Genomic DNA, 24,581 nt, shown 5'->3' on the forward strand with positions numbered 1-24,581 from the left:
CCCCCCCCCTCTCTTCCTGGGTTTTTTCAAGGGTTGTTAGTGGGCCAGGTTCTCACCGCGTGTCCTTTTTTAGTCTCCCCTCCCTCTCTTCATGGATTTTTGTTTCTTTTTGGTCTCCCCTCTCTCTCTCTTTTGCTTAGCTTCTGTGGTACATTCTCTCGTGTTGCTTATTTATTGAAGTTAGCATAGATAATTATTTTTTATTTCTTTTTCTAAAAGGATGAGTTCCTGGTGTCCATTGAATAGTGAAGACTCCCTGTCGTGGAAATCTTTTCTTTGTTCTATAAATCTAGAAGATTAAATTAAAATATTAAAAAAAAGCAGTGAATTTGCAAGACTTTCAAGTGTATAAATATAGCTGGAACCTTCAATGCAGCCAGCTCCCGTAAACCTCTCTCCACTACAAGCATGCTCTCGACATTTGCCTCACTAGAATGTTCATTCAAGTCTCGTTGATTTTCTCTGCCCTCCAAATTATTGGTTTCTGATTGTAATAGAAAAGTGTAACAACGTCAATGAACATCCACATAAAGGTAATAAGAACCATAGGAAAAATGAGAGAGAGATCTTAAACATTTCCATCGCTTGACAAGAGTTTTACTTTTACCTGTCTCCTCTTTAGCTTTCTTTCCAGCTTCCAAGACATCATCAACAGGACTTGAAGTAAAAGATGACCAGTATTCAGATCTTGCTCCAGCAACCTCAGCATGAATACCTGCCAAGTATTTAGTTAAAAAAAAATTATCAGCCTAAGGATCTCTAAGTTAGTCCAGAGGTAGTTGAAATCCACCATAGGGCATATGACAGAAGATATTCAGTGTTCCATAGAAAACTGAGAAATTGTCTCCATGACTCTATCAATGATTGTACGAATCAAAAAGAACAGTTAGAAAGCTAACAGTTCTACTTGATCTACAAGAATGGGAACCAGTGTGTTTGGAAAATGAACAAACAATTTTGACATACAATGGCGTGGACTACATCCAAAACTTCAACATGCCCAAAGGCCTATTTCAAGTTTATTGGATAGAAGCTGCTTATTCCAACTGAGAACAACGCATGTCCTGTGAATAACCATCCCATAATGCCCGTTAACGTCTGAATTTGTTAATAGTCATGCAAATCAAGATCATAACAGGTTTTTTAGACAAGATCCTGGTAAAGACTTCTAAACTTTATTAACTGCCTGATATTCATTTTACGTCAAAATATTAGTTATGTTCCACTATTTTCACGTTGATTTTAAATTTACAACTCGCTAATATTATTGTTTCATTGCTATTCCAGTTAAGAATGAACATTAAAAAAATGAGATTTTTTTGTCTAGGTCCCAAGATAAGGAAAATGGCCCAATATCTATCTTTTCATTTGCAGTTCTAGTTCAAAGCAAAGTGGACAAAGGATTCTATGGTGCGGATCTCACTCTTGGGACCAGACTATTTGTTGCAGCAGAGAATAGGGTATCTGGATATTGTAATTCTGGGAAATTTGAAAGAACACAAGAGTACGCCATGCAAGTTCCATAGAAGAAAAAAAAAATCACCGTAACGGACGCATAAGCTCCAGTATCGAGCAAGCCAACACCTCTTCAAAACAACCTCTTCCTAGCATTAAAGAAGTATTTCAGACAAGTATGCCTAAGATAGGACCAGAAAGGAAGTAAGTACTCTGAAACGTGAACTGCAGACCATTTCTTCCTTGGTCAGTTTCATTCTATGGGTCATAATCCTAAGCGACTGCAACTCAGCCTCGGCTTCGTGCAAATGCTCCAAAGCAGATGTTGCCTCATCCCTTGCAGTCTGAGTCAAAGCACCAATGAGTGAAAGTTAATAGATCATTCATATTTTATGCCCATCCAATAATGCCAATACTAGTAGGAAATAATTTCTTTTATACAGATTTCAACTTCTGCATACCTCTGCTTCAGTTTTAAGTGCAGCAATATGCTGAGTACCTCTGCCCCCTTGAGATTGTGATGCAACTCTCAAAGCAGCCTGCAAGGAGGGGGTGGATTCACCTTAGTTACACAACACACGTATCAAGGACATAATCCTTTGTTAAATATAAATAGACCAAACATTAAAAGAGAAGGATAGATTAATTTAGTCCAGATTCTTCTATCTCGAGCCTGTTAACCAAACTAAAGCGACTTCGTCAGCTGAATGGGCTAACTTTTTCTCGAGACGAGATTCTGTGATTTTTACGACCGTTCCTTTAAATGTCTTATCAAATCTACACGAGGAATTATATTCTATCTTAACCGTGCACGAGAGAGAGGATGACATTATAAGTGTACAAAGAGTAGATTCAGGCACATTCGGAAAAAGAAGGGATGAGCTGTCGTCGGCATCTTCGTCTGCTGGGAGAAAGGTCGGGGGGACAGAGATTGTGGGGGGACTTACATTTTTTTCTTGGGTGGATTACAATCTGACAGAATCTTCAACAAACAACAAAATAAACCTTAATCCCCGACGAGGGATTTAGTATAATTAAGTCTTGTTTCTCTTCGGGACCTTTTCCTCTCCCCAAATTCCCAAAAACTCTTCCACAAAACTGATTGCATAAATGGCTTTATATGGATTCAGAAAATCTGGAATAAAAGAGAGTTTTCTGGAAATCACAAAAGTGGTTAACTCGGAAGGAAAGCACAATCTGGTTGTGCATGGTGTTTGGTGTCCCCCTGCTATGGTGGCAACAATAGAATCCAAATAATCCAAATAACAGGGGGCCATATTAATTCTATTGTGTTTGTTAGCAGATTATTTCTATTCTGTTGTGACCATCATAACAGGGGGCCACCAAACACCATGCACAACCAGATTCTGCTATCCTCCCGAGTTAACCAATTTCGTGATTTCCAGAAAACTTGTTTGTTATGGTGTTTGGGAGAAAGTTCAAAACATTCCCCTGCATTTATGGAATCTGAAGGCGATTGAGGCAATTGGTGGCTTTGAAGGGTATGGGGAAAAAAGCTCCTTACTTCTTGATTGGGTTGATGTGGGTGTTAAAATCAGAAATAATTATTGTGGTTTTATCCCAACTGAAGTGAGTCTGATTCTGCCAACAGCAAGTGGAAGCGGATATCCTAGAAAGATTCATGATTTGTTTTCAAGAAGTGGAGCCCCTAAATTACGAGGCAGTGACGAAAGAATGAGAGCTTTCTGGAGTCGAGAAGATGTTTGAAGACAATCTAACAACACTGGCGTGGTCGCCCCGAAAAAGACCGTCACGGAACAAAAAGAAAGCCAAGAAACTGAATGTTCCAGAGGGATTCACAATTAGCAAAGTGGTTCAAAGTTCAAAAAGTGCCTTGGGCTCGCTCAGATTGAACTTTAACTTTTTTGAGGTCACAACCACGAGAGCCAATGGATGGCTTGTTAAACTCATCCTTCAAATTTAAAGAGTGCACACTTCCTAAAGTACAGAGATCAAATAGATCCAATATCTAAATACACATTGAAATAATTCGAAAGTACCTATTAATGAAGCAAACTTAATTTAACCTAAAAAGTCATTTGCATCATGATTATAAAAGTAGGATAATAAGGAAACTGAATTCAAGCACATGTTACACACTACCACAAGTAAGACAGTTACTCAAATTCTATAACGTTTGTCCTCATTTCAAGCAAGAAAAACAATAAGGTTCATCCACACAATTAAGAACACTAGATACGAGCACTATTTTTTAAAGTTATTGCACTTATTACTTCCATTTTTTAATCGTTCTTTTATATTTTCAACTGTTGACATTACATAGAATGGCTGTTCTTCAGTTTATATTACCGACGTCGTTTCAAGTAGTAGCATTTGTTTCAAATTCTTCCAATGATTCCTTCAAAATCTGGGCATTTGGTTTCTAGGTGATGGGAAGGCTCTCAAAAGTACACGGAAGAAATCTTTAGATTTCAAAACTAGGATGAACAGAGGGCCAGTGGAGTGGTTACTTTATGCGAGACACTTATTAACATACTTTTCCATTGTATAAGCTATAGAAAGGACACCTATTACAATTATAAAGGTCAATTGTTAGATCTCACACACCCACAATTGTTAAATTCACAAAAAAAATAAAAAAAAAATAAAAAAAAAAATCATGAAGATGAATGGTATCTTCTAGTTTAAAAAGTTATCGAATAGTTTCAAGGATACGCTGCATTAGCAGCAAACAAGCATGCATCCACACTGTCAATTGTCATTGATCCTTGATCTATTACGGTTCCTTGACTTTCAGGACATCCAACTTTTAGTGTGTAGCATGGAATTTAGGAATCACACTGGCATAGTAAATACACACTTATCTCCCGGTTCCACTCTGTCCTTTTAAAGGATATTGGGAAAGTTCAACCTGATGGTCCTTTTCCATGGAGGCGGCTGAATATTAACCCATACAGTGCAATATTATTCAGAAGAAAAGAAATTGATAATATTGCTAGTTTTAGTAGGACAAACCTCTCTCTGCTGCAGAGCTGCCTCCTTCCTGGAAGCAAAACAGTAATGAATTATTAGATATTATGAAAACTGAAGTCGCTTGCAAGTTGGAAGTGGATAGAAAGGTCGGGAGCTAGCCTGCTCAAAAGACGGGCTTCCAGTGTTACACCTTCTCCAAGCATAGAAACCTAAAAATCACATTTAAATACTCAAAATGTGTACATTGGATGAGATTATTTATTTGACGATGTTGGGATGTTCCAATCATTATACCATAGATCTAGTTCTGTACCAGTAAACGAACGGTTATGCAACAACTATAAAGTGTAACACAACATGGACTATACCACACGTATGCAACAGAGTTGTTACAAAAGGAACCAAGCGGGTTAGTTCATCAGAAAGATACCCTACCCAAGAATTTTCTTTCTGGCCTTGGAAGAAAGAAACTCGTTAAAAACATTTAGATAGACGACTTCTTTGTTCCAGAAATCATTAAAAAAAAAAAATCCACTCTAATAGTGGGAAGCAAAATCAGATGGAATGCAAATATAATTCCAATGACTAACACCATAAATACTAACGAAGACAAACCAGAAGAAGAAGAGGAAAAAGAGAACTGCGTTCACGGGATGGTATGAATTAATCTATAGATTGTCCAGTGGCAACGCGAATAATTCAGTGAACTAGATGGGATAAATGGACGATATTTTAAAGGTTGTTTTTGTAGATATAAAATTAGTATTTTCCCATAGCATGAGCAGAGTATTTTAAGTGAAAATAATGCTTCCAAATAGTGGAGAAGATACAAGCCAGCTTTTTTTTTTACCTGATTCTCAAGCTGTCGGGCTCTAGCTTCTGCTTCCTCACATCTTTCTTCTGCAAGTCGAAGCTGGGGAGGCACATATTAGATACATGCCAAATGAAATAAATGAAAATCCTATCAATGTAAGGACATTATCTAGAGTTACGTATTGTGCTTGCACTAGATTAGTCAGACTGAGCCAAGTAGTTTAGGAGAAGTCTGGGCATTGAACTAGTTTTCATATAAAAAACAAATGAGCTCTTAAATTACAGAGCCTTTTTTTCTTAATTAAATCAGTGATTTTGAAAACAGGATTGTTCCATTCAGGTATAAATTGTTCGTGTTGAACTGATGACACTAATTATACAAGAAACAGCCAATAACACTCGCATAAGAAGAACCGGAAAAGTTGTTGGCATCACCTTTTCAACTAAACTTTCATTTTCCTCCTGTACCATATCAAGCTGCACAAATAGCATCATTATCATTAGCAGAATCTGGAAAGGCCAATATCTTTATACATGCTTCTAAATATCTCAGTTCAGACAAGGAAGTAGAAACGAAGCACGTTAACTTGATCTTAAATAAATAACAAAAAGAAAAACTCAGCACAAGAAGCACATAAAGTTGTAATTCCTTTCTGGAAAGACTAGACCAGTAGACCTCTAAAATGGCCAGATACATTTCGTGTGATAACAAGTCCATTATTTGGATTCTTCCAGCAAGCTAGCTGGGTCAGCAGAAACATATGACTGTGGGTGAGATGAAGACATTATTTCTGAATGGATGTTGCAATATAAAAAGAAAGAAAAGAAAATGAAGATGGAGATGATATTTGTGAGTGACAGTAAATTGACGTGTTAATCTTTAATGAATTTAAGGGACTCGACTCAGACTATTAATTGGCTGTAAGGGTACCCTATACCTCATCTTGTAAAGCAGAACTGGAAGGCTGGTTGTTATTGTCTCTGAAGTTTATGCTTCCCATATCCAAAGACAGCCTGTTCAAGGACAACCACAATCATGGAATAGACATTCGAGCAGCAAATATTAGCGACAAGAATTAAACCTCAATATGAAAATTTAGCAAGCTATGAAAAGGTAGTGGAAATCAAAGTTCTTTGATAACAACAAGATGCATTGCCTTTCCTCCCAAATAAGAGTTCTTTTAAATAACACACAAAAAAAAAAAAAAAAAAAAAAAAAAAAAAAAAAAAAAAAAAAAAAAAAAAAAACGTTAACAAAGCAATAAAATCCTAAACACTGCTAACATAGACTGCATTTTATGGTATCCAAACCACCATGCCCAGACTGTTATCAACATAGGATTTTCTAAATACAAATACTATACACATAAAATGTTCGCACTATCAAGCCTTCAAGAAGATAACTTTTTTGGTCAGTGATCTAACATTAAGTTGTAATTGCATAGCTATACATAAGAATGGTGTTTCTCTGTTTGAAAAATTAGCATAGTAGCCAAAAGGGACATATTGATGATAATGACATAAGAAATACATTGGCTAATACCTCTTATCTCTTTTGGCGTCAAACTGGCCCTCTTTTGGAGTTATTGGAAAGCTTGGTCTAAGTGATATTTTAGGATCAAACTGACCTTCTTTCGGAGTTACGGGCAACGTTGGTCTAAGTGACATTTTGGTATCAAATTGACTATCCTTTGGTGTTACAGGCAAGGTTGATCTAAGTGATGCTCTAGTATCAGATTGACTCTCTTTTGGAGTTACAGGCAAGGCTGGTCTAAGTGATGTTCTAGAATCAGATTGACTCTCCTTCGGAGTTACTGGCAATGTTGGTTTAAGTGATATAGATACAGAAGAGGGTACCAATGGAACTGTCTTGACTCCTAAATTTGGACGACTAACTGATGCTGTACGAGTAGATGTAGGTTGCTCTACGGAGTTGGGAAGCTGGGATGGTCGACTAGCGGTTGAAGTGCGAGTAATGGGTGCTTGTTCAGCATTAGTATCAGAACGAGATGGTCGTTGTCCTAGCGCTGTACGAGCCGACATTGGTTGCTCCATATGATTTACAGTTTGAGATGGTCGACCCCCCAATCCCACATGTCCAGAAGTAGGTTCTTGAACAGTACGAGCAGACGGCTATATTTAAAGTTTAAGCACGTATTAGACTTGCAAGTAAAACATGAAAATAACATTTATTAGTAGTATAACACAGATGGCTATAATGATTATATAATGATGCAAATGAGCAATCAACGTAAAAGAAAATCAAAGGCTAACTGCACAATCTAACTGCTCAAGAAGATCTCTAGATTGTGTTGACGTTTAAAACTAAAATATTAATTCATAATGGGGTTTATGACTAATCAAAATGCTACAAAATAAGAATGAGATCATATTAAGATGAGACAATCCATCTTTATCAATTTGGAGTTTGGTGATTCTTTTAGTTCAACTAATACATGTCCATTTAACATTTAATTGTCTCATATGCTCCAACTTGGACAAAAAGAATCGCATACTAATTTGCATAAAGAATTAGATGGCGTTGAGGATTATTGGGAGTGAGTCCCAATTTGGTTAATTTAGTGGAAGATCGTAAGTGTATAAGTGAGGAATACTATCTCCATTGGTATGAAACCTTTTGGGGAAGCCCAAAGCAAAGTCATGATAGCTTATGCTCAAAGTGGACAATATCATACCATTATTGAGAGTCGTGATTCCTAACGGATGGCACTTTTTCGTTCTCACGGCTATGTTATCAAACTAAAAGATCTCCATATCTGTGCTTTCACCATTGCAACCGCAAGGGAAAATAGCTTTTATTTGAAAAGGAGAAAGCCGAAGCTAATAGCTAACATGTTCTCAGTCAAGATTAAGAAAATGGATGTAAACGACAAGCTGTAACCTAGAAATTCAAATAGTAAGAAGCGAGCAGAAACAGCACTAACCTTCATGCCTGAACTGTCACACACATGAATCATATAAAGAAACAGAATGTCATGCAAACCTGAACAAATATATTGCAACTAAAACCGATTTTTACCATAGGAGAGCGGGATCTGACTGATCTTCCACCTGCTAATCCAATGCCCCCTGTGCCACTCGCCAAACTCAAATCATAAGAAAGATCATCTTCTTCATCCTCGTCATCAGCTGAACTTGCCATCACTTTTGCAAGCCTTTGCGCTGCAGCTTTCGTTGCATTGTTCTGTCCTCTCTTCGAATTTGCCACGCCAGCCGAACCTGATCGCGCATGGTGTCCATACGGTTGTACCAATGGCGACGCTGGTCCCAGTGGGGTGCCAGCGTTACTTTTCTGTCGAGTGTATACTGGTTTAATCCGATCCATAGCTCCTGTTATCCAACACAATCGAAGTACTCGACGAGATTATGATTAAAGAAAAAGTTTATACATACGTGCAGGATACGATTAGAAACACACCTGCTACATATATTGAGCCAAATTCCAACACAAATCAATACGGATGAAAATTATTGTAAAATCCAAATCGAAATAGAATTTGACAAATTTCAGAGACGCCGAACAATCGATCAATCAAAAAATGAAAAAATAACGCGCAAGTTTGCTCACCTTTGTGATCTTCGAGCAGTGGATTCGAAAATCAGATCGTCCGTTGCAATCGACTCACTAACTAATTCATATTCAGCGACATTGAATCTCGACGTACAGATTGGAAAAACAAAACTTCCTCCCGATTAAACCTCCATGATTACGAAAATGGATTGCTAATGTCGTTGCTGGAAATCGAAGCAAGTAACGAAATGGAAAGAGTCCAACACGAACACGGAGGAGGTTGAGAAAACGACGGAATCGCAATGCGAATCTGTTTGTTCTTTTGGGGTGCCGCGGTTTTTGGTTGGGAACGGTTAGTTCGTTAATTTTTCATAATTTTCATTTCGGTCCCTCCCCTATTTTATTTTCACCCGCCAACCCTTTTTCTCAATTTTCATTTAGGTCCCTCCTCTTCCTCAATTTTCATTTAGGTCCCTCCCCCTCCCTTCCTCATTTTGTGATTAAATTGTCAATTTAATTCTACACATGTACATTCAACCCGAACTATAAGAGTTGGGTTGGGTTGGATTAACATTTCGGGTACGGTTGGATTCATTTTTTTAACTCGAACTGAATCGGTTCGGTTTCGAGTTCATGGGCAAAATTTTCGGGTTGACCCGAGCCAAATAAAAATATATAAAATATATTAAAAATCATTTCATATTAATGAGTTTGTCAATGGTAATGAGACCAGTTCAGCACTCGCACCCGAATTTTATGACAATGTTGCAACATTATTCTGAATTCCTTATACTCTAAATTCCTTTCCACTAATCATTTGTTGCAACATTATTATATCAATGTAGGTTAATATGTTACAATTTTTTTTTTCGTTATTTTTATTTTTTTTTTATTTTTTGTCAATAATTATCGACTAATCCTTGGTTGCAACGTTATTATATCACAACTTATATAAATAAGGTAGGTTAATATGTTACCAATTTGTTAGTCGATTGATTTGAGTTTGTTTGTGAAATCTTAATATATTTTATGTATCCAAATAATTAGATAAATAAAACTTTAAAAAATTTTTGACACGTTGGGTTGGGTTGTAAAAGTTTCGGGTTGAAATGGGGTTGTGAAAGTTTTGGGTTGAGTTGGGGTTGTAAAAGTTTCGGGTTGGGTTAGATTACCAACCTAACCGACCCAAACCTCTGGATAGGTAAAAAAAAATCCTTCGACCCAATTCGGACCATGTACACCCTTATTTAATTCTTATATTAAAAATTTATATTTATACTATTTAATTCTTATATTAAAAATTTATATTTATAAATTTTTTATCTATTCCAACCCTTAAAATTAAAACAACTAAATTTATATATATTTTTTTTAAATCATGGTTAGCGGATTAAATATTTATAAAATTGCATATATAACACAATATTAGTATTTTTTGTCTTATATATTTTTAATATTAATAAAATAATCTATTCATATTTTAAACATTACTAATATAATATACTCAAATATATATTAACCCAATTCTACCTAAAATGACTACTTATTGATACCCGAAAATTATGTTACCGGTTACGTGCCTGATGAATCATATAACTTACCCGAAAATTATGTTACCGGTTACGTATCATATAACTTACCCGAAAATTATGTTACCGGTTACGTATCATATAACTTACCCGAAAATTATGTTACTGGTTACGTGCCTAATGAATCATATAACTATTTATCATCAATCTGTACCACATACATTAAGGGACAAAAGTGGAAATTGGCAATACATAAAAGACCGGGTTATAACTTTTAAATGATATACCAAAAGATTACGAACCATAACACGATAGAATATTACATTACTATATATACTAACATGAATGTTTGTCTATACTACTGGTTTACAGAAAATACACTTGATTTATATTATATTACTGATATTCTTAATACATTTTTTGTTAATTTTTTATTTCATATATTTTTTTAAAAAATGTAAATGAAGCTATTTGGGGAAAATATTTTTGCTTCTCATAAAGCCCAAAGAAAGCTAGACGAACACGACTCTCCACAATGGTATGATATTGTCCACTTTGAGCATAAGCTCTCATGACTTTCCGTTTGAGCTTCCCCAAAAGGCCTCGCCTCACACCAATAGAGAGTGTATTCTTAGATTATAAACCATGACCATTCCCTAAATTAACCAATGTGGGACACTTTCATCCAACACTAGCGTTCGGCGTCGCGCGAAAGCTAGCTACGACCCTGTGATAGATAACAAAAAAATTACCAAGTATGGAACGGAAAATTTTTGGAAAATAGAAGATTAGGAAACAAAGTCTAGTGAAAAGAGAAGAACGGAAAATTTCGCGCGAAAGCTAGCGTTTCGGCGTCGCGCGAAAGCTAGCTACGACCCTGCGATAGATAACAAAAGAATTACCAAGTATGGAACGGAAAATTTTTGGAAAAGAGAAGATCAGGAAACAAAGTCTAGTGAATTTATTATTATCATTATTTTAAGACCTAATACATTGATTAGCGTTAAAATCTAGACAAAAAAGAGAAGACTTGGGAGAAAAAAGGAGACTGAGTTTTTTGCTCACCCTCCCTCCCTCGTGGCAATGAGATTTTTAACCACTCTTTTTGAAGATGAGATCCTCGATCATGTCTGCAGCCTCTTGAACGGTTGTGATGCTCTGTGCGCTCTCTTCTTCCACGCTTATCCCAAATTCTTCCTCGAGTCCCATCACGATTTCAACCTGAATCTCACATATATACACATATATGTTACATTGTATTGCATGTCAAATACAGTATTCAAAACTTTAATGTAACGGCCTAGATCCACCGCTAGCAACGGCTTCCCATCAAGGCTTTAAAACGCGTCTACTTGGGGAATGTTTCCACATCCATATAAAGGGTGTTTTGTTCTCCTCCGCAACCAATGTAGGACATCACATTTAAGATCTAGCTTGAACTAAAATTTTCATGATTTTACTTGTCCTAAATTATTTTTCATGGAAAATTGAGTATATGAAACAATAATCAATTCATGGGCATTTTTTTAATGAAGGGAAGAACAAAAGAATAAGAATCACAAAAGGGAGAATCTTTCTTTTCTCAAAGATAGAGATGAAAAAGAAGTTTTAGGTAATTAGTCACTATGGCTTAAATCCATTCCCTAAGTTCATTTGTTTTTGTTAATCATTAGGACAACACATGACGATGGTAGAAAAATCAGTATTCATAAGTAAAATGACAATCAATCCTTTTTTTTTAATATGGGTTATATGTAAAAATAAATTAATGGAAGAAAAAACCAACTTCAAGAACAGCTATTCATACATATATTCCCAAATGTTAAAAATGGCAGTCGTGTTTTACCAAGAACGCTCACAAGCAAGAAGACAAGAACAGATACGTTGGAGATGATCCCATAAGATATCCCATAATCAAATTAATCGAGGGTCTTAATTAGAATTTCAAAAAGTTTCAAATTAATTATGGTAAAGATGTTCAAAGGAAAACTTCTATGAAACATGGTGAGCAAGGTATTGTATGAGTTTACCGTGTCAAGAGAATCAGCTCCAAGCGTTGAAAATTTGGACTCTCCATTAACAGTGGAGTCATCTGGCAATGCCAATTGCTTCTTCACTATTTTGCTCACCTTTTCAACTGTCTCTGGTTTGGCCTGTTCCAAACAGTTAACATCATAAAACAACAGCAATTTGCGTTTGCACTGATAGCCTCAGCAAAAAGAAGTATAGACTTACAGCACATGAAATTTGAAGCGACTGTAATCTTCTGGAAGAGAATGTATTTCTCCCTTGGTGAGAAAATGAGACCCTCTTCAAACTAGAAAGCTTGGATGTTTCCTGCTTACCAAGAAACAACATGATTATCACCAAAATGATCAGCAGAGAATATTGATAGTATAACACAAGTTCTTAACAGAGAGAGTTCAAAAAGAACAATAGAAGAATTATAATTATTACACGCACACAGAATTTTCAGGACATAATGACTTCAAGTTGACTCATAACTAGAGCCGTAAACAGAATACATGCAAGGATTTCAAGATCAGCTTATAACTAATGGTTTTCTTTTGCGCTTCAAATTTTTTAGGACACAAAAACGAGAGAGAATTAAGGTCAGCTGGACTCAATTTTCTAACAGAAAATGCAATTTCTCTGAACATGGTTCAGAACGATTCCCTTCAGCATACAGGTTCCAAATAGCCGGAAAAATTAGGTAAGAAATTCAAATCAGTATTGAAATAACACAAATGAATGTAAAACACGAAAATAAATAGATATCAAACATTCTGAAACAAAAGAGGGAACGCCAAGTCCATCATCCATGCATTTCACAGCCATGCAATACAACCACAGCACCGATTCAAACCAATGCTTCAAACTTCGTAATTAACGACACTAATCAACGCAAAAATCGAGATAAAAAGGATTGGAATCAAGAAAACGAGTTCCAAGGCAGTTGATCATACGGAAAGAACGAGAACAGAGCAAAAATGAAATCGTTCAACAGATCCTTAAACATAAAGTTACAAACAGAAGAGGAATCGAAAATTTACAGAGATTTGGCGCGATCGAGGAGCTGCAGATCGCACGCAGAATGATGAAGCTGAGACAGAAGCCATCGATGAAAAATAGAGAGAATTTGGAGTGGCGAAGAGTGGAAATGGAACGGAGAAATCAATGCAAGCAAGTTGGTAGTCGTTGAAGAGCTTAAATAGGTGGTTTGATTGGGGCTCTTTTTATTTATTTTTTTGAAGGAAAAAAAGAAGGAACAATACGGACAAAATGCGCAATCGGATGATCCAATGAAGTTCTCTTTTGGGCCTTGTTTATTGGGCCTGCTGAGGTTTTGGGCTTGTTTTGAAAGTGGCCCATATGGCATTTCGTGCGGGTCGAAACTTACCTGTCAAGGAATTTCGCTACCTTAGGACTGTTATAGTTACGGCCGCCATTCACCGGGCCTTCGGTCGCTGGCTCCCCTGTCATTAGGTCACCAACTTCCTTGACCTTTCGGCACTGAGTTTGTTTGATTTGACCCATGTAGAGATCCATCTTGAAAATATGATGGCAAAGAAAGAGTTAAAAAGAAATAAAAATTACTACTTATATCAACAAGGTTCACCTCCCTTTTTTGTGGCTCAATTATAAGAACTTCATGATTAAACGTGCTTTATTTGGAGCAATTTTATGTTGGGGCCACCTCCTATCAATTTTACTTGGATGCATGTGAGTAAGGACGAAACATGCGAGAAGGACTCGTGTTGGTCTGTGGGTCATCCCTATGGATTTTATCGAGATGCATGTGAGTGAGGACGAAACATGCTGGAAGGACTCGTGTTGGTCTATGGGTTATCCCTATGAATCTTATTGGGATGCATGTGAGTGAGAACGAAACATGCTGGAAGGACTTGCGTTGGTCTGTGGGTCATCCCTATGGATTTTATCGGGATGCATGTGAGTGAGGATGAAACATGCTAGAATGACTCGTGTCGGTTTGTGAGTCTTCCCTATGAATCTTATTCGGATGCTTGCGAGTGAGGACGAAACATGCTAGAAGGACTCGTGTTGGTCTGTGAATCATCCCTATGAATTTTATCAGGATTCATGTGAGTAAGGACAAAACATGCTAGAATGACTCGTGTTGGTCCGTGGGAATAGTCTTCACTCTTAAAAAACGAATAACAAGAACAAGTAATGTGTCCATGTCGCAGATGATGCATAAAATATCAGGGACTTAAAGGTATTGAATCTTGACTACGAGGCGTTACATTTCTAGATAAACTCAAAATTCGATAATTTGAACGTCGTTATAAGAGTTATGATATTAGATTTAGATGTGCATCACTTTCGTAAAAATTTTATAATAAATAAATAAATTTTTTTTTTAATATTTTATGTCTTTTATTAGCACATAAATAAAGTGGTTTTTATTAGCCTCAACCACCTCTCTCTCTACCTCTATATACTAAAGCTTCCCTTTTTTGCAAGTTTCTTTTAATTCTCAACTAACTTTTTGGTGAACTCTACCCTAAGAGGAGACCATATAGGTAAGTTAAAAAGAGGTTTATAAAGACGTGGAAATCTTTCGAGATTCACCGTTAGCAAATATTGTTATTTTTGGGTTTTTTCTTTCGGGCTTCCCCTCAAGGCTTTAAAACGTGTCTACTAGTGAAAGGTTTTCACATCCTTGTAAAGGGTGTTTTGTTCTCCTCCCCAACCAGTGTGGGACATCACAATCCACCCCCTTCGGGGCCTAGTGTCTTCGCTGTCACTCGTTTCTTTCTCCAATCGATGTGGGACCACCACCACATCCACCTCCCTTCGAGGCCCACCGTCCTTACTGGCACATCGCCTCGTGTCTACTCCCTTCAGGAACAACCTCCTCGCTAACATATCGCCCGGTGTCTGACTCTGATACCATTTGTAACACTTCAGATCCATCGCTAGCAGATATTGATGTCCCGCATTGGTTGGGAAGGAGAACAAAACACCCTTTTATAAGAGTGTGAAAACCTTCCCCTAACAGACTCGTATTAAAGCCTCACTTTTTTATATATATTTATTTATTTATTTAAAGAAACTTTTTCCTATGAAAATAAATTAAAGAAGGAATAAAAGGGGGTGAGAATTAGTTTCTTTTAATTCTCAACTAACTTTTTGGTGAACTCTACAGCTGAGAGGAGACCATTTTCATGATTATAGGTAACTTAAAAGGGGTTTAATTCTTTGATTTTCTCTTCTTTTTTTTAGTCTTAATGTAAGATCCCCGATCCACCGCTAGTAGAAATTGTCATCTGTGGGCTTTTCCTTTCGGACTTCCCCTCTAGGCTTTAAAACGAGTCTACTAGAGTTTCCACACCCCAGATCCATCGTTAGCCGATATTGTCATCTTTGGGCTTCCCTCAAGGCTTTAAAACGAGTCGGCTATGGTTTCCACACCCCAGATCCACCGCTAGCAGATATTGTCATCTTTGGACTTCCTCTCAAGGCTTTAAAACGAGTCCGCTAGGGTTTCCACACCCTTCTAAAGGGTGTTTTATTCTCCTCCTCAATCAACGTGGAACATCACAATCCTCCTCCTTCGGGGCCTAGCGTCTTCACTGGTACTCGTTCCTTTCTCCAATCGATGTGGGACCACCACCAAATTCCTCCTTTCAGGGGCCGAGCATCCTTACTGGCACATCGCCTCATGTCTACCCCCTTCGGGGAATAGCCTCCTCATTGGCACATCGTCCGGTATCTAGTTCTGATACCATTTGTAACGCCCCAGATCTACTGTTAGTAGATATTGATGTCCCACATTGGTTAGGGAGGAGAACAAAACACTCCGTATAATGGTGTGGAAGCCTTCTCTAATAGACGCGTTTTAAAGCTTTAAGGGGAGAAAGCCCAAGAGAACAATATGTACCAACTGTGATTGGGTCGTTATACTTAGTAACAAAATAATAAAATAAAAAATTATTTGATTTTCCTTTTTCTTTTATATATATATATATTAATTTATTTATTTAAAGGCAAACTTTTTCCTATGAAAATAAATAAAAAAAGGAATAAAAGGTGGTGAAAATTACTTTGTTTAATTCAAAAGGTGAGTTACTTTGTTGTATCATAAAAGAATAATTATTTATCTTCAAATAAATATTTAGATAATTACAAATTATTATTTTTTTCTTCATAAAATAGATATTTTCTCATAAATTATAAAAGAAAAAATTATACTTATTTATAATTTTGTAATTATCTCGACAATAATACATAATAATATTTCTTTTTGGCATTAAATGTTTACTTTTAATAATTTGAATAGTTTGGTTTCCTTTATGGTAACTTTGAAATCGACTTTTAGTAATATTGCATAGCGTTACTAATAATTGTCCTTTTCTATAATGTTTAGATAAAAAAAATTATAATTTACTGTCTAAAAAAACTTCGATTAACCTAATTCAATTCATACGATCTTAATTTGATTCAAATAAATAAAAAATTATCTGACTCGAATACTAAAATTTATTTTTAATTTAATTTTTTTTACTTATGATATAATCATACCTTATTTAATTCATAATTATCTATTCAATTATTTACTTTCTAGAAATGATTAAATATGTTTTAAAAAATTTTACGAGGTAATTTTCTATATAATAAATTTAATTATTTATGGTTAATATATTTTTAAAATTTTTACAATATAATTTTATTTATATATATATATATATATATATATAATTATTTACTCTCCAACCATGGTTAAATATGGTTTTAAAATTTTTTATGATATAATTTTCTATATATATTCAATTATTTACTCTCCAACAATGGTTAAATATGTTTTTAAAAGTTTTACGACATAATTTTCTATATATATATATATATATTCAATTATTTACTCTCCAACTATAGTTAAATATGTTTTAAAAAGTTTTACGACATAATTTTCTATATATATATATTCAATTATTTACTCTCCAACCATGATTAAATATGTTTTTAAACTTTTTACCATATAATTTTCTAATTCAGTTATTTACTCTCTAACAATGTTAAATATGTTTTTAAAATTTTTAGGATATAATTTTTTATATATATATATCCAATTATTTACTCTCTAATAAATTTTAAAACTTTTTATGATATAATTTTCTATATATATATATATAATATTTTTAATTCATAATTATCTATTTAACTATTTATTATCCAACTATGGCTAAATAGGTTCTAAAAATATATATTGAAATTATAATTTCATATTTAAAAATAATTAAAGATATTTTGTATATTAGTATTTTATTTAATTTTTTAATAAAAAATTAAATAAATGAACCAATTAATTCAGCCCAATTTCGTGGGACGAGTTGATACATATCTTTTAATAAAGATTATTTCATTAACAAAAATTTAGAAATCGAATAATTTAATTAAATTTAAAAAATATTTCAACCGGACTCAATTCCATAGAACATGTTTGTTTGTTTTTATTGTATAGCCAAAGTAGGTTATACGGTTGACCACCATAGTTTATATCAAAATTTGTCTGGTAGCTGAAAAAAAGTGTATTAAATATAAATTTTTTTTGGTCGGGTTGACCTGACCAAATATCATTATCACACCTTAATTACCTAAAAATTTTGATTCCTATTTTAAAATATTTCATTATTTGAATATTCTCAAATGATTTAGGGAAAATAATAAATAAACTTAATTTAAATATAATTTAATAGGATATAATATTATATAAAATTAAAACATTAATAATTATGAAAAATTAACTATCCATTTTTATAAAATATATAATTAGTTTTGTTGACTTTGAAATGTGGGACAGATAAGAGTCTTGTTTATTCATTATTTAAATTAGAAATATATTTTATTTATAAAAAAAAAGTATTTAAAAATATTTAAATTAGAAAATTACGTGGAATTACATAAATAAAAAAAAAAGAATTATTTGAAAAAAAAAGTTGAACCGGGAATTGGATTCCGCGGCACCGGCTCAAAGCCACGATCACCGCACAGCCGGTACAACGAACACGTCTCTCTCTCTCTCTCTCTCTACTATGCTTTCACTGATCAGTTCATCAGACCACCAAACAGATCATTCATTCACATCTTCCTCTCTCTCTCTCTCTGGGAATTTCCAGGGTTTTTCTCTCCTAATCTTTGGACGCTCTTTCAATTTCAATTCTCCGGTGCGTTTTATTTATTCAAAGCGGAAGTTTCACGGCAAAGTTTTCGTTCATCTCCACTCGCTCTTTGTTCTCTGTCTTCCGGAACAGGTGAGTTGTTGAATTCTTTTGTGCATTTTTTTGGAAGAATGGAAGAATCGTCTTGTTTGAATGTTTTGTTGTGCTTGCTGTTCGAAATTTCAGTTAGCATGTTGAGAACGTAGTCTGTGCGTGTGTGTGTTAGATGAATTTTTGCTGGTTTCTTGGCTGTTGGAGTTTTTTTTTTTTAGTTTTGGAATTCAATGTGATTTTGGTGTTTGTTTGATTGGTGATTGATCTTGTTGATCTTTTTGGTTTGTTCGTGTTTGGAAATGAATTGAGATTTGAAATCGGATTCGTGTTTAGAGCGACTCTGTCCGTTGATTAACGATTTACAGTTCGGGACGAGTTTGTTTCAAACGATCTGTTTTGGAATTAGCTCAGCGGTGAGTTCATGATCCTCACCGAAAAGGGGTTTAGTTTGACTTTCTTGCGGTTGACCGACTGATACAAGCCGGAACCCTTTTCTTCTTTTTAAATTGCGGCATGGGGACATTATTACTATATTCTTTTAGCTAAGAACAGGGTGGATGGATGCACATGGTTCTAAGCTTCTTTGATCTGTAACTATATGATGAGATTTTGTGTTTCTTTCTTTTCTTTTCTTTCCTTCAGTTGCTTCTTAATCAAATTCGAATCGTTTGTTAACAATTATAAGAAGATTACTTTTCTGGGTGCAGAATAATTGTTGCCTAAGCTTTGAATGCAGAGAGCTATTACTTTTGAATTTGGTGTATTGTGACGAAGAGACATGAGTACGAAACTCCTGCATATCCAGCCCGAGGAACTACAATTCGTATGTAAGTGCCTCATCAGTAATACTAGTTATTGCTTGTTCTTGAAAAAGAATTGAAGTGATTGATTACCTTGCTGCTTTCAGTTGAATTGAGGAAACAAAGTACGTGCACGGTTCAGCTAGCCAATAACACCAACCATCATGTTGCCTTTAAAGTATGAACAGCCTTCGTTTTGTTTTGTTTATCTTGTATTTCTTGGAAAATTTGTGAATTTTCATGTGATATATGTAATAATATTATAACGTTTGGCAGATTAAAACCACGTCTCCTAAGAAATACTGTGTTCGACCCAATGTTGGGATAGTTTTTCCAAAATCAGCATGTGAATTTTCAGGTATGTTCTGTACAAATTTCATCTAACATATTTAGGCACCTGTCCCCAACCCCGAGCAAGAAAGAGTGTTTGGGGATCTTGGTAATGAAGTTACTGCTGTCGCCATTCAATTTTAACAATTCTAAGTTTCGTCGAATTACTTCTTCTGTGTATTACTTTACACTTTCAATGTCTGATCTGCTTAATGTATTTTCTTGCGTTGAATCGATTGTGGGGGCTATCAAGCTATCTAGAAAACTCTAAAAAGGAAATTTGAAAGCATAGTATTCATTGTTTTGAGAATTGAAAACTCAAAGAATGTCTAATATCATGAGATGATTCAGTTCTGCATTTTAAACCTGGAACTGCGTATTGTTTTTTTTTTTTTAAGAATTAATTTCTTCTTAATTTTGATGTAGTTATAATGCAAGCTCAACGGATTGTCCCTCCCGATATGTTGTGTAAAGACAAGTTTTTAATTCAAAGCACAATTGTTCCATCAGGGACAATAGAAGAGGACATCACTGCTAGTATGGTAAGTTTTTGTGGATATAATCAGCTTTCATTCTTGAGTTCTCAATTGGTTCTTTTTTCCAGTTTTCAAAAGATGGAGGTAAATATATTGAAGAAGATAAGCTCAAAGTAGCGCTCATTAGTCCGCTGAATTCCCCAATACCCTCACCTGTTGATGGAACAATTGACGAAATCATGGATGAAGTTATGAAACTGAACGAGAAAAGTGGACCGCTAAGTGATGGGCTGGCCACCAATGAAACTACAAAGCTGAAAGATCAAAATGGTGCATCAGATGAGCTGCTTCCCTCTGGGTTTTCAACACTAAGAGAACAAATTAGACCATCAAATGGGAGGACGGCCCACGACGTTTCAGGGTTAAAGAATGTTTTTTTTGCATCATTGAAGGAGGGGCAGACAATTGAAGCTTTAAAACCATCTAATCAAAATGGAGTTTTGAGGGAGGAGGTTCTGCTTCATAGGACTTCAGAACACAAGGATCAAAATGGAGCATCAAAGGAGGAACTATCTCGTGAAGCATTAAAACCGAGAGATCAAAATGGAGCATTAATGGAGCAGGAGTTTAGTGTTGAAGCTCCAAAAAGAAGAGTTCAGAATGGAGCAGAGGGGCGCGCCTTTGGAACTTCACATCTGGAGGATCAAGAAATTGTTGTAATTCAACCTTCACCGGTGGGAGTAAAAGTAAGGAAAAACATTCTTATCTATACAGAGTTTAAAAGTTTACTCACTCTCTCTCTCTTTGAAAATGCTTCTGAGGGATCATATCGACATTTTTCTTAATAAATTTGATGTTATTACTTATAATTATTGTTGATCTAAGAACTTGTTGGATGTCTATTTCTAACCTCTTCCACATTCCTAGGGAGGGTGCCATATCTTCCTTTGTTTTCTTCCAATTGATACGTTCTGTGATTTTCAGCTTCTTGAAAATTGAAGTTTTGCTCTGTTGCATCAGATTCCTAAGGGTCTGGATGAAAACCTAAAGCAGCTAAACAATAGCCCGTTGAGATTACGAAAGACGGCTGAGATGAAGCAAGCAGCAGAATTGGAGCCAATGAAAGTGAAAAAATCGAAACAGCTAAAGTTAGTTAAGGACATTGATGAGATGAAGTCAAAGCTAAATGAAATTGAATTAAAGCTTGGAGAGGTTAGTTTCGATTGCTTTTCTCGTTTTTTTTTTTTTTTTTTGCAGCTTTTACACGTATGAATATAACAATTCGAAGAGTTTTAAGCTATAATTAAGAATCTGGTCATTGATATTTCTTGTCCTCATCAAATCCAATCAAGAATTACTGCTCTGTTTGAAATTTACTTTGTTGATATGTATTCAAGTTATTTTCTATGAAATTATGTGTTGAGTATGTACTATTACCAAATCAGTTGATTTCTAGAAAGAACCATTCAACAATAAGATCTCAAACAGTTTTGAGATTAAAAAAAAAAACTGAATATCGTTCTGAAGTCGAGAGATACAGAAGAGAGGGAGAATCTCAAAAGCCAAGTAGAATATTCTAACGACCCAGATCTATGGCTAGCTAGCAGACCCACATCGATTGGAGAAAGGAACGAGTGCCAGCGAGGATGCTGGGCCCCGAAGGGGGGTGGATTGTGATGTCCCACATTGATTGGGGAGGAGAACAAATCACCCTTTATAAGGGTGTGGAAACCTTCCCCTAGCCGATACATCTTAAAGCCTTGAGGGGAAGCCCGAAAGGGAAAGCCCAAATAGGACAATATCTGCTAGTGGTGGATCTGGGGCATTACAAATATTAAGAAAATCACTCCATTTTATCTTTCAGGCATAGGTTGGTTATAAGGCTTATTGGGTTGGATATTCGATTACGCAAATTTTGTGGTCGGTTTTGATTATTCACAGCATTTATAGAAACTCGGTCTTGTGCTACAGATCGATTCTTATAAAAACTTGGGTTTCGGTTGCTGGTTATCGATCTGTGTTTATTATTACTCCTTCAAAGTTCAATTTTTTTGTAATAATTAGAGGAAGAGAGAGGTAAAGCTTCATTTTACAATAATCTCAGTACCCAGGAATAAAATGTTGATGGAAATGGAAAAAACTACTTTCCTGTATTCTCTTCTCCATTTTTGTGTTGTGTTAGGAATCACGACTCTCCACAATGGTATGATATTTCACTTTAAGCATAAGCTCTCATGGCTTTGCTTTGAGCGTCCCCAAAAGGCCTCATACCAATGGAGATAGTATTATTCCTCACTTATAAACCCATGATGATCTTCCACTAAATTAACAACCAATGTGGGACTCGCTCTCAATAATCCTCAACATTTTGCTGTTCTATCTTTACTTTTTCATGGACTGTCCAATACAATTGTAATGATGATCTTTTGTTACATCGTTTAATAGGCTCAACATACCATTTCAAGGCTGTCCGAGGAGAGGAGATTTAGTGCTCAAGAAGTAAAAAACTTGAAGGAGAACTTGGTAACTTCTTCGACCATATTATTCTGCTAGTGGATGTTCTTGTTGCATGTTTAGAGTTTTGTCACTGTCCTGTAACTGTATATGAAACAATAATCAAATCATGGTCATTTGATTAGGGACTTTTTGCTAGATTCAAAAGGGAAGGATAGATTTACCTTAGGTTCCCAATGTTATCTTGGTGGTATGCATTTGAGATGGTTGAAATGATGCCTCTGAGATCCTTGTTTGAAACTTCCTTGTTTGAAAATTTGAAATTCTTAAAATCCCCGTTGTCTCGTGAAACCGACTTCAGAGACGATGAAGTCTTCTTAAAGATTGAGGTCTGCTATGATTATAAGAGGAGGATTGGATGAAGTTGTCTTCTAGATTTGTTTGGGGGTGTGCTATCAACATAACAAAAGGATTAGGATATATTCGCTCGCTCGAGAAGTTAGAGGTTTGAATCGTGTTGTTTAACACAAAATATAGGGAAGGCGTAACAGCCCAAGCCTACCGCTAGCAACTATTGTCGTCTTTGGGTTTTCCTTTTCGACCTTCCCTTCGGGCCTTTCTCAAAGGTGTCTGCTAGAGAAGTTTCCACACTCTTATAAAGAATGCTTCGTTCTCCTCCCTAGAGGGGTGTCTGCTAGAGAGGTTTTCACACCCTTATAAAGAATGCTTCGTTCTCTTCCCTAGAGGGGCGTCTGCTAGAGAGGTTTCCACACCCTTATAAAGAATGTTTCGTTCTCCTCCCTAGAGGGGCGTCTGCTAGAGAGGTTTCCACACTCTTATAAAGAATGCTTCGTTCTCCTCCCTAGAGGGGCGTCTGCTAGAGAGGTTTCCACACCCTTATAAAGAATGCTTCGTTCTCCTCTCTAGAGGGGCGTCTGCTAGAGAGCTTTTCACACCCTTATAAACACCCTTATAAAGAAGGTTTCATTCTCCTCGAAAGAGGGGTAGCTTTTTAGTGGAGCCAAAAAGAAAAGCACTACTATTAGAAACTCATTCATCCTGCCCATTGAATTATACTCGGAAACTCAGCTTTTGTATACTACAATTTCATACTTGCATTCAAGATTTCGTGACTCGATGTTTCATCTTGTATCTTCTCAGATGGGAATGAGTAGGCGAGGCAGGGCGAGCAATCGTGTCGGTTTTCCTCCTCTGTTTCTCTGTATGGTGGCGCTTATTTGCATTGTGTTCGGATACCTTTTGCGCTATTGAAGAACCGAAGGCGCTGATCGGGAGCGGTGAAGAGAGAGCGGAGAAGACATGTAAAGGAATTATCTTACTTTATGTAGATAGAATGGTAGCTCTAGGGATGTTGTGTGTTGTCAATAAGAATAAAGCCCCTCATTCACAACACACACACACACACACCAAATGAATGCACATTTTCATTATGGCTTCTTAAAGTTTGCTGCTTTTAGTATGCATTTCAGATTTTGGGTATAAATGTAACATAAGTGGTGATGGTGTCTTCTAAGTGAGATTACTCTTTTTTTTAAGGGAAAAGAAATAGTCTCGGTTCGGTTGCATTTCGGTCCTTGAGTTTTCAAACTTCACAAATATGTTCTCGAACTTTACATTTGTATTATTGACCTCGGTTTTTTTTTTTTTATCTTCTTATTTATTATTTAAAATAAATTATGTTGAATATATAATATGTAGGAATCCAAATCCGCATAATCACTCGTGTTATGATCTTCTACATCCTAGGTCTTCTCGTTCCTTCATCTGACTTATGTCCTTTATGTAGCATTCAAACCAAATGATTTTATGACATTAAGTCGATACTTCCACATATTACGGGTAACGTAGGAGACATCTCTATTTTTCCCTTCGAAAATCCTTAGAATTACTACTGCATAGCTTTTCATTTGCGTCTGACCATCAAATGAAATGTGAATAATCCGTCTTCCTCTCTTTGAAACAAGGACGCTTTTGGTTTTGTT

General features: G+C 35.7%; 3 protein-coding genes across 6 annotated transcripts in view; 1 reads left to right on the forward strand and 2 right to left on the reverse strand.

Annotated features, from left to right (window-relative positions):
• Nucleotides 1-9,052, reverse strand: part of LOC111444316 (coiled-coil domain-containing protein SCD2) — a 15,383-nt gene extending 6,331 nt beyond the window's left edge. For 2 of the 3 annotated variants that reach the window (XM_023082370.1, XM_023082372.1), the window contains exons 1-13: nt 8,813-9,052; nt 8,264-8,574; nt 6,767-7,356; nt 6,162-6,237; nt 5,659-5,700; nt 5,261-5,323; nt 4,570-4,619; nt 4,453-4,480; nt 1,917-1,994; nt 1,689-1,799; nt 1,544-1,604; nt 608-715; nt 366-484 (exon numbers count right to left, since the gene is read on the reverse strand). In XM_023082370.1, the coding sequence (XP_022938138.1) occupies nt 366-484; nt 608-715; nt 1,544-1,604; nt 1,689-1,799; nt 1,917-1,994; nt 4,453-4,480; nt 4,570-4,619; nt 5,261-5,323; nt 5,659-5,700; nt 6,162-6,237; nt 6,767-7,356; nt 8,264-8,569 (1,632 nt within the window). In that variant the 5' untranslated portion in view covers nt 8,570-8,574; nt 8,813-9,052. Of the gene's footprint in view, nt 1-365; nt 485-607; nt 716-1,543; nt 1,605-1,688; nt 1,800-1,916; nt 1,995-4,452; nt 4,481-4,569; nt 4,620-5,260; nt 5,324-5,658; nt 5,701-6,161; nt 6,238-6,766; nt 7,357-8,263; nt 8,575-8,662; nt 8,753-8,812 lie in introns of those variants that run through there. The other variant, XM_023082371.1, reaches the window with a different exon arrangement.
• A 2,172-nt stretch (nt 9,053-11,224) lies between these two features.
• Nucleotides 11,225-13,488, reverse strand: LOC111444211 (acyl carrier protein 1, chloroplastic-like). The gene is made up of 4 exons (XM_023082222.1): nt 13,338-13,488; nt 12,520-12,621; nt 12,315-12,437; nt 11,225-11,505 (listed from the first exon to the last, which is right to left on the reverse strand). Exons 1-4 carry the CDS (start codon nt 13,401-13,403, stop codon nt 11,377-11,379), a joined length of 420 nt encoding a protein of 139 aa, XP_022937990.1. The 5' UTR covers nt 13,404-13,488; the 3' UTR covers nt 11,225-11,376.
• Nucleotides 13,489-18,283: 4,795 nt separating this feature from the next.
• Nucleotides 18,284-24,164, forward strand: LOC111444210 (vesicle-associated protein 2-2-like). 2 transcript variants are annotated; one of them, XM_023082221.1, is made up of 9 exons: nt 18,284-18,557; nt 19,255-19,345; nt 19,426-19,496; nt 19,595-19,676; nt 20,075-20,190; nt 20,253-20,870; nt 21,145-21,336; nt 22,570-22,647; nt 23,740-24,164. In XM_023082221.1, exons 2-9 carry the CDS (start codon nt 19,297-19,299, stop codon nt 23,848-23,850), a joined length of 1,317 nt encoding a protein of 438 aa, XP_022937989.1. In that variant the 5' UTR covers nt 18,284-18,557; nt 19,255-19,296; the 3' UTR covers nt 23,851-24,164. The 2 variants fall into 2 exon arrangements, with proteins under 2 accessions (XP_022937989.1, XP_022937988.1); XM_023082220.1 differs by having other exon boundaries at nt 18,285-18,557; nt 19,226-19,345.
• Nucleotides 24,165-24,581: the final 417 nt, after the last annotated feature.

Source organism: Cucurbita moschata, unplaced genomic scaffold (assembly GCF_002738365.1).
Source record: "Cucurbita moschata cultivar Rifu unplaced genomic scaffold, Cmos_1.0 Cmo_Scf00006, whole genome shotgun sequence".
NCBI classification, from domain to species: domain Eukaryota; kingdom Viridiplantae; phylum Streptophyta; class Magnoliopsida; order Cucurbitales; family Cucurbitaceae; genus Cucurbita; species Cucurbita moschata.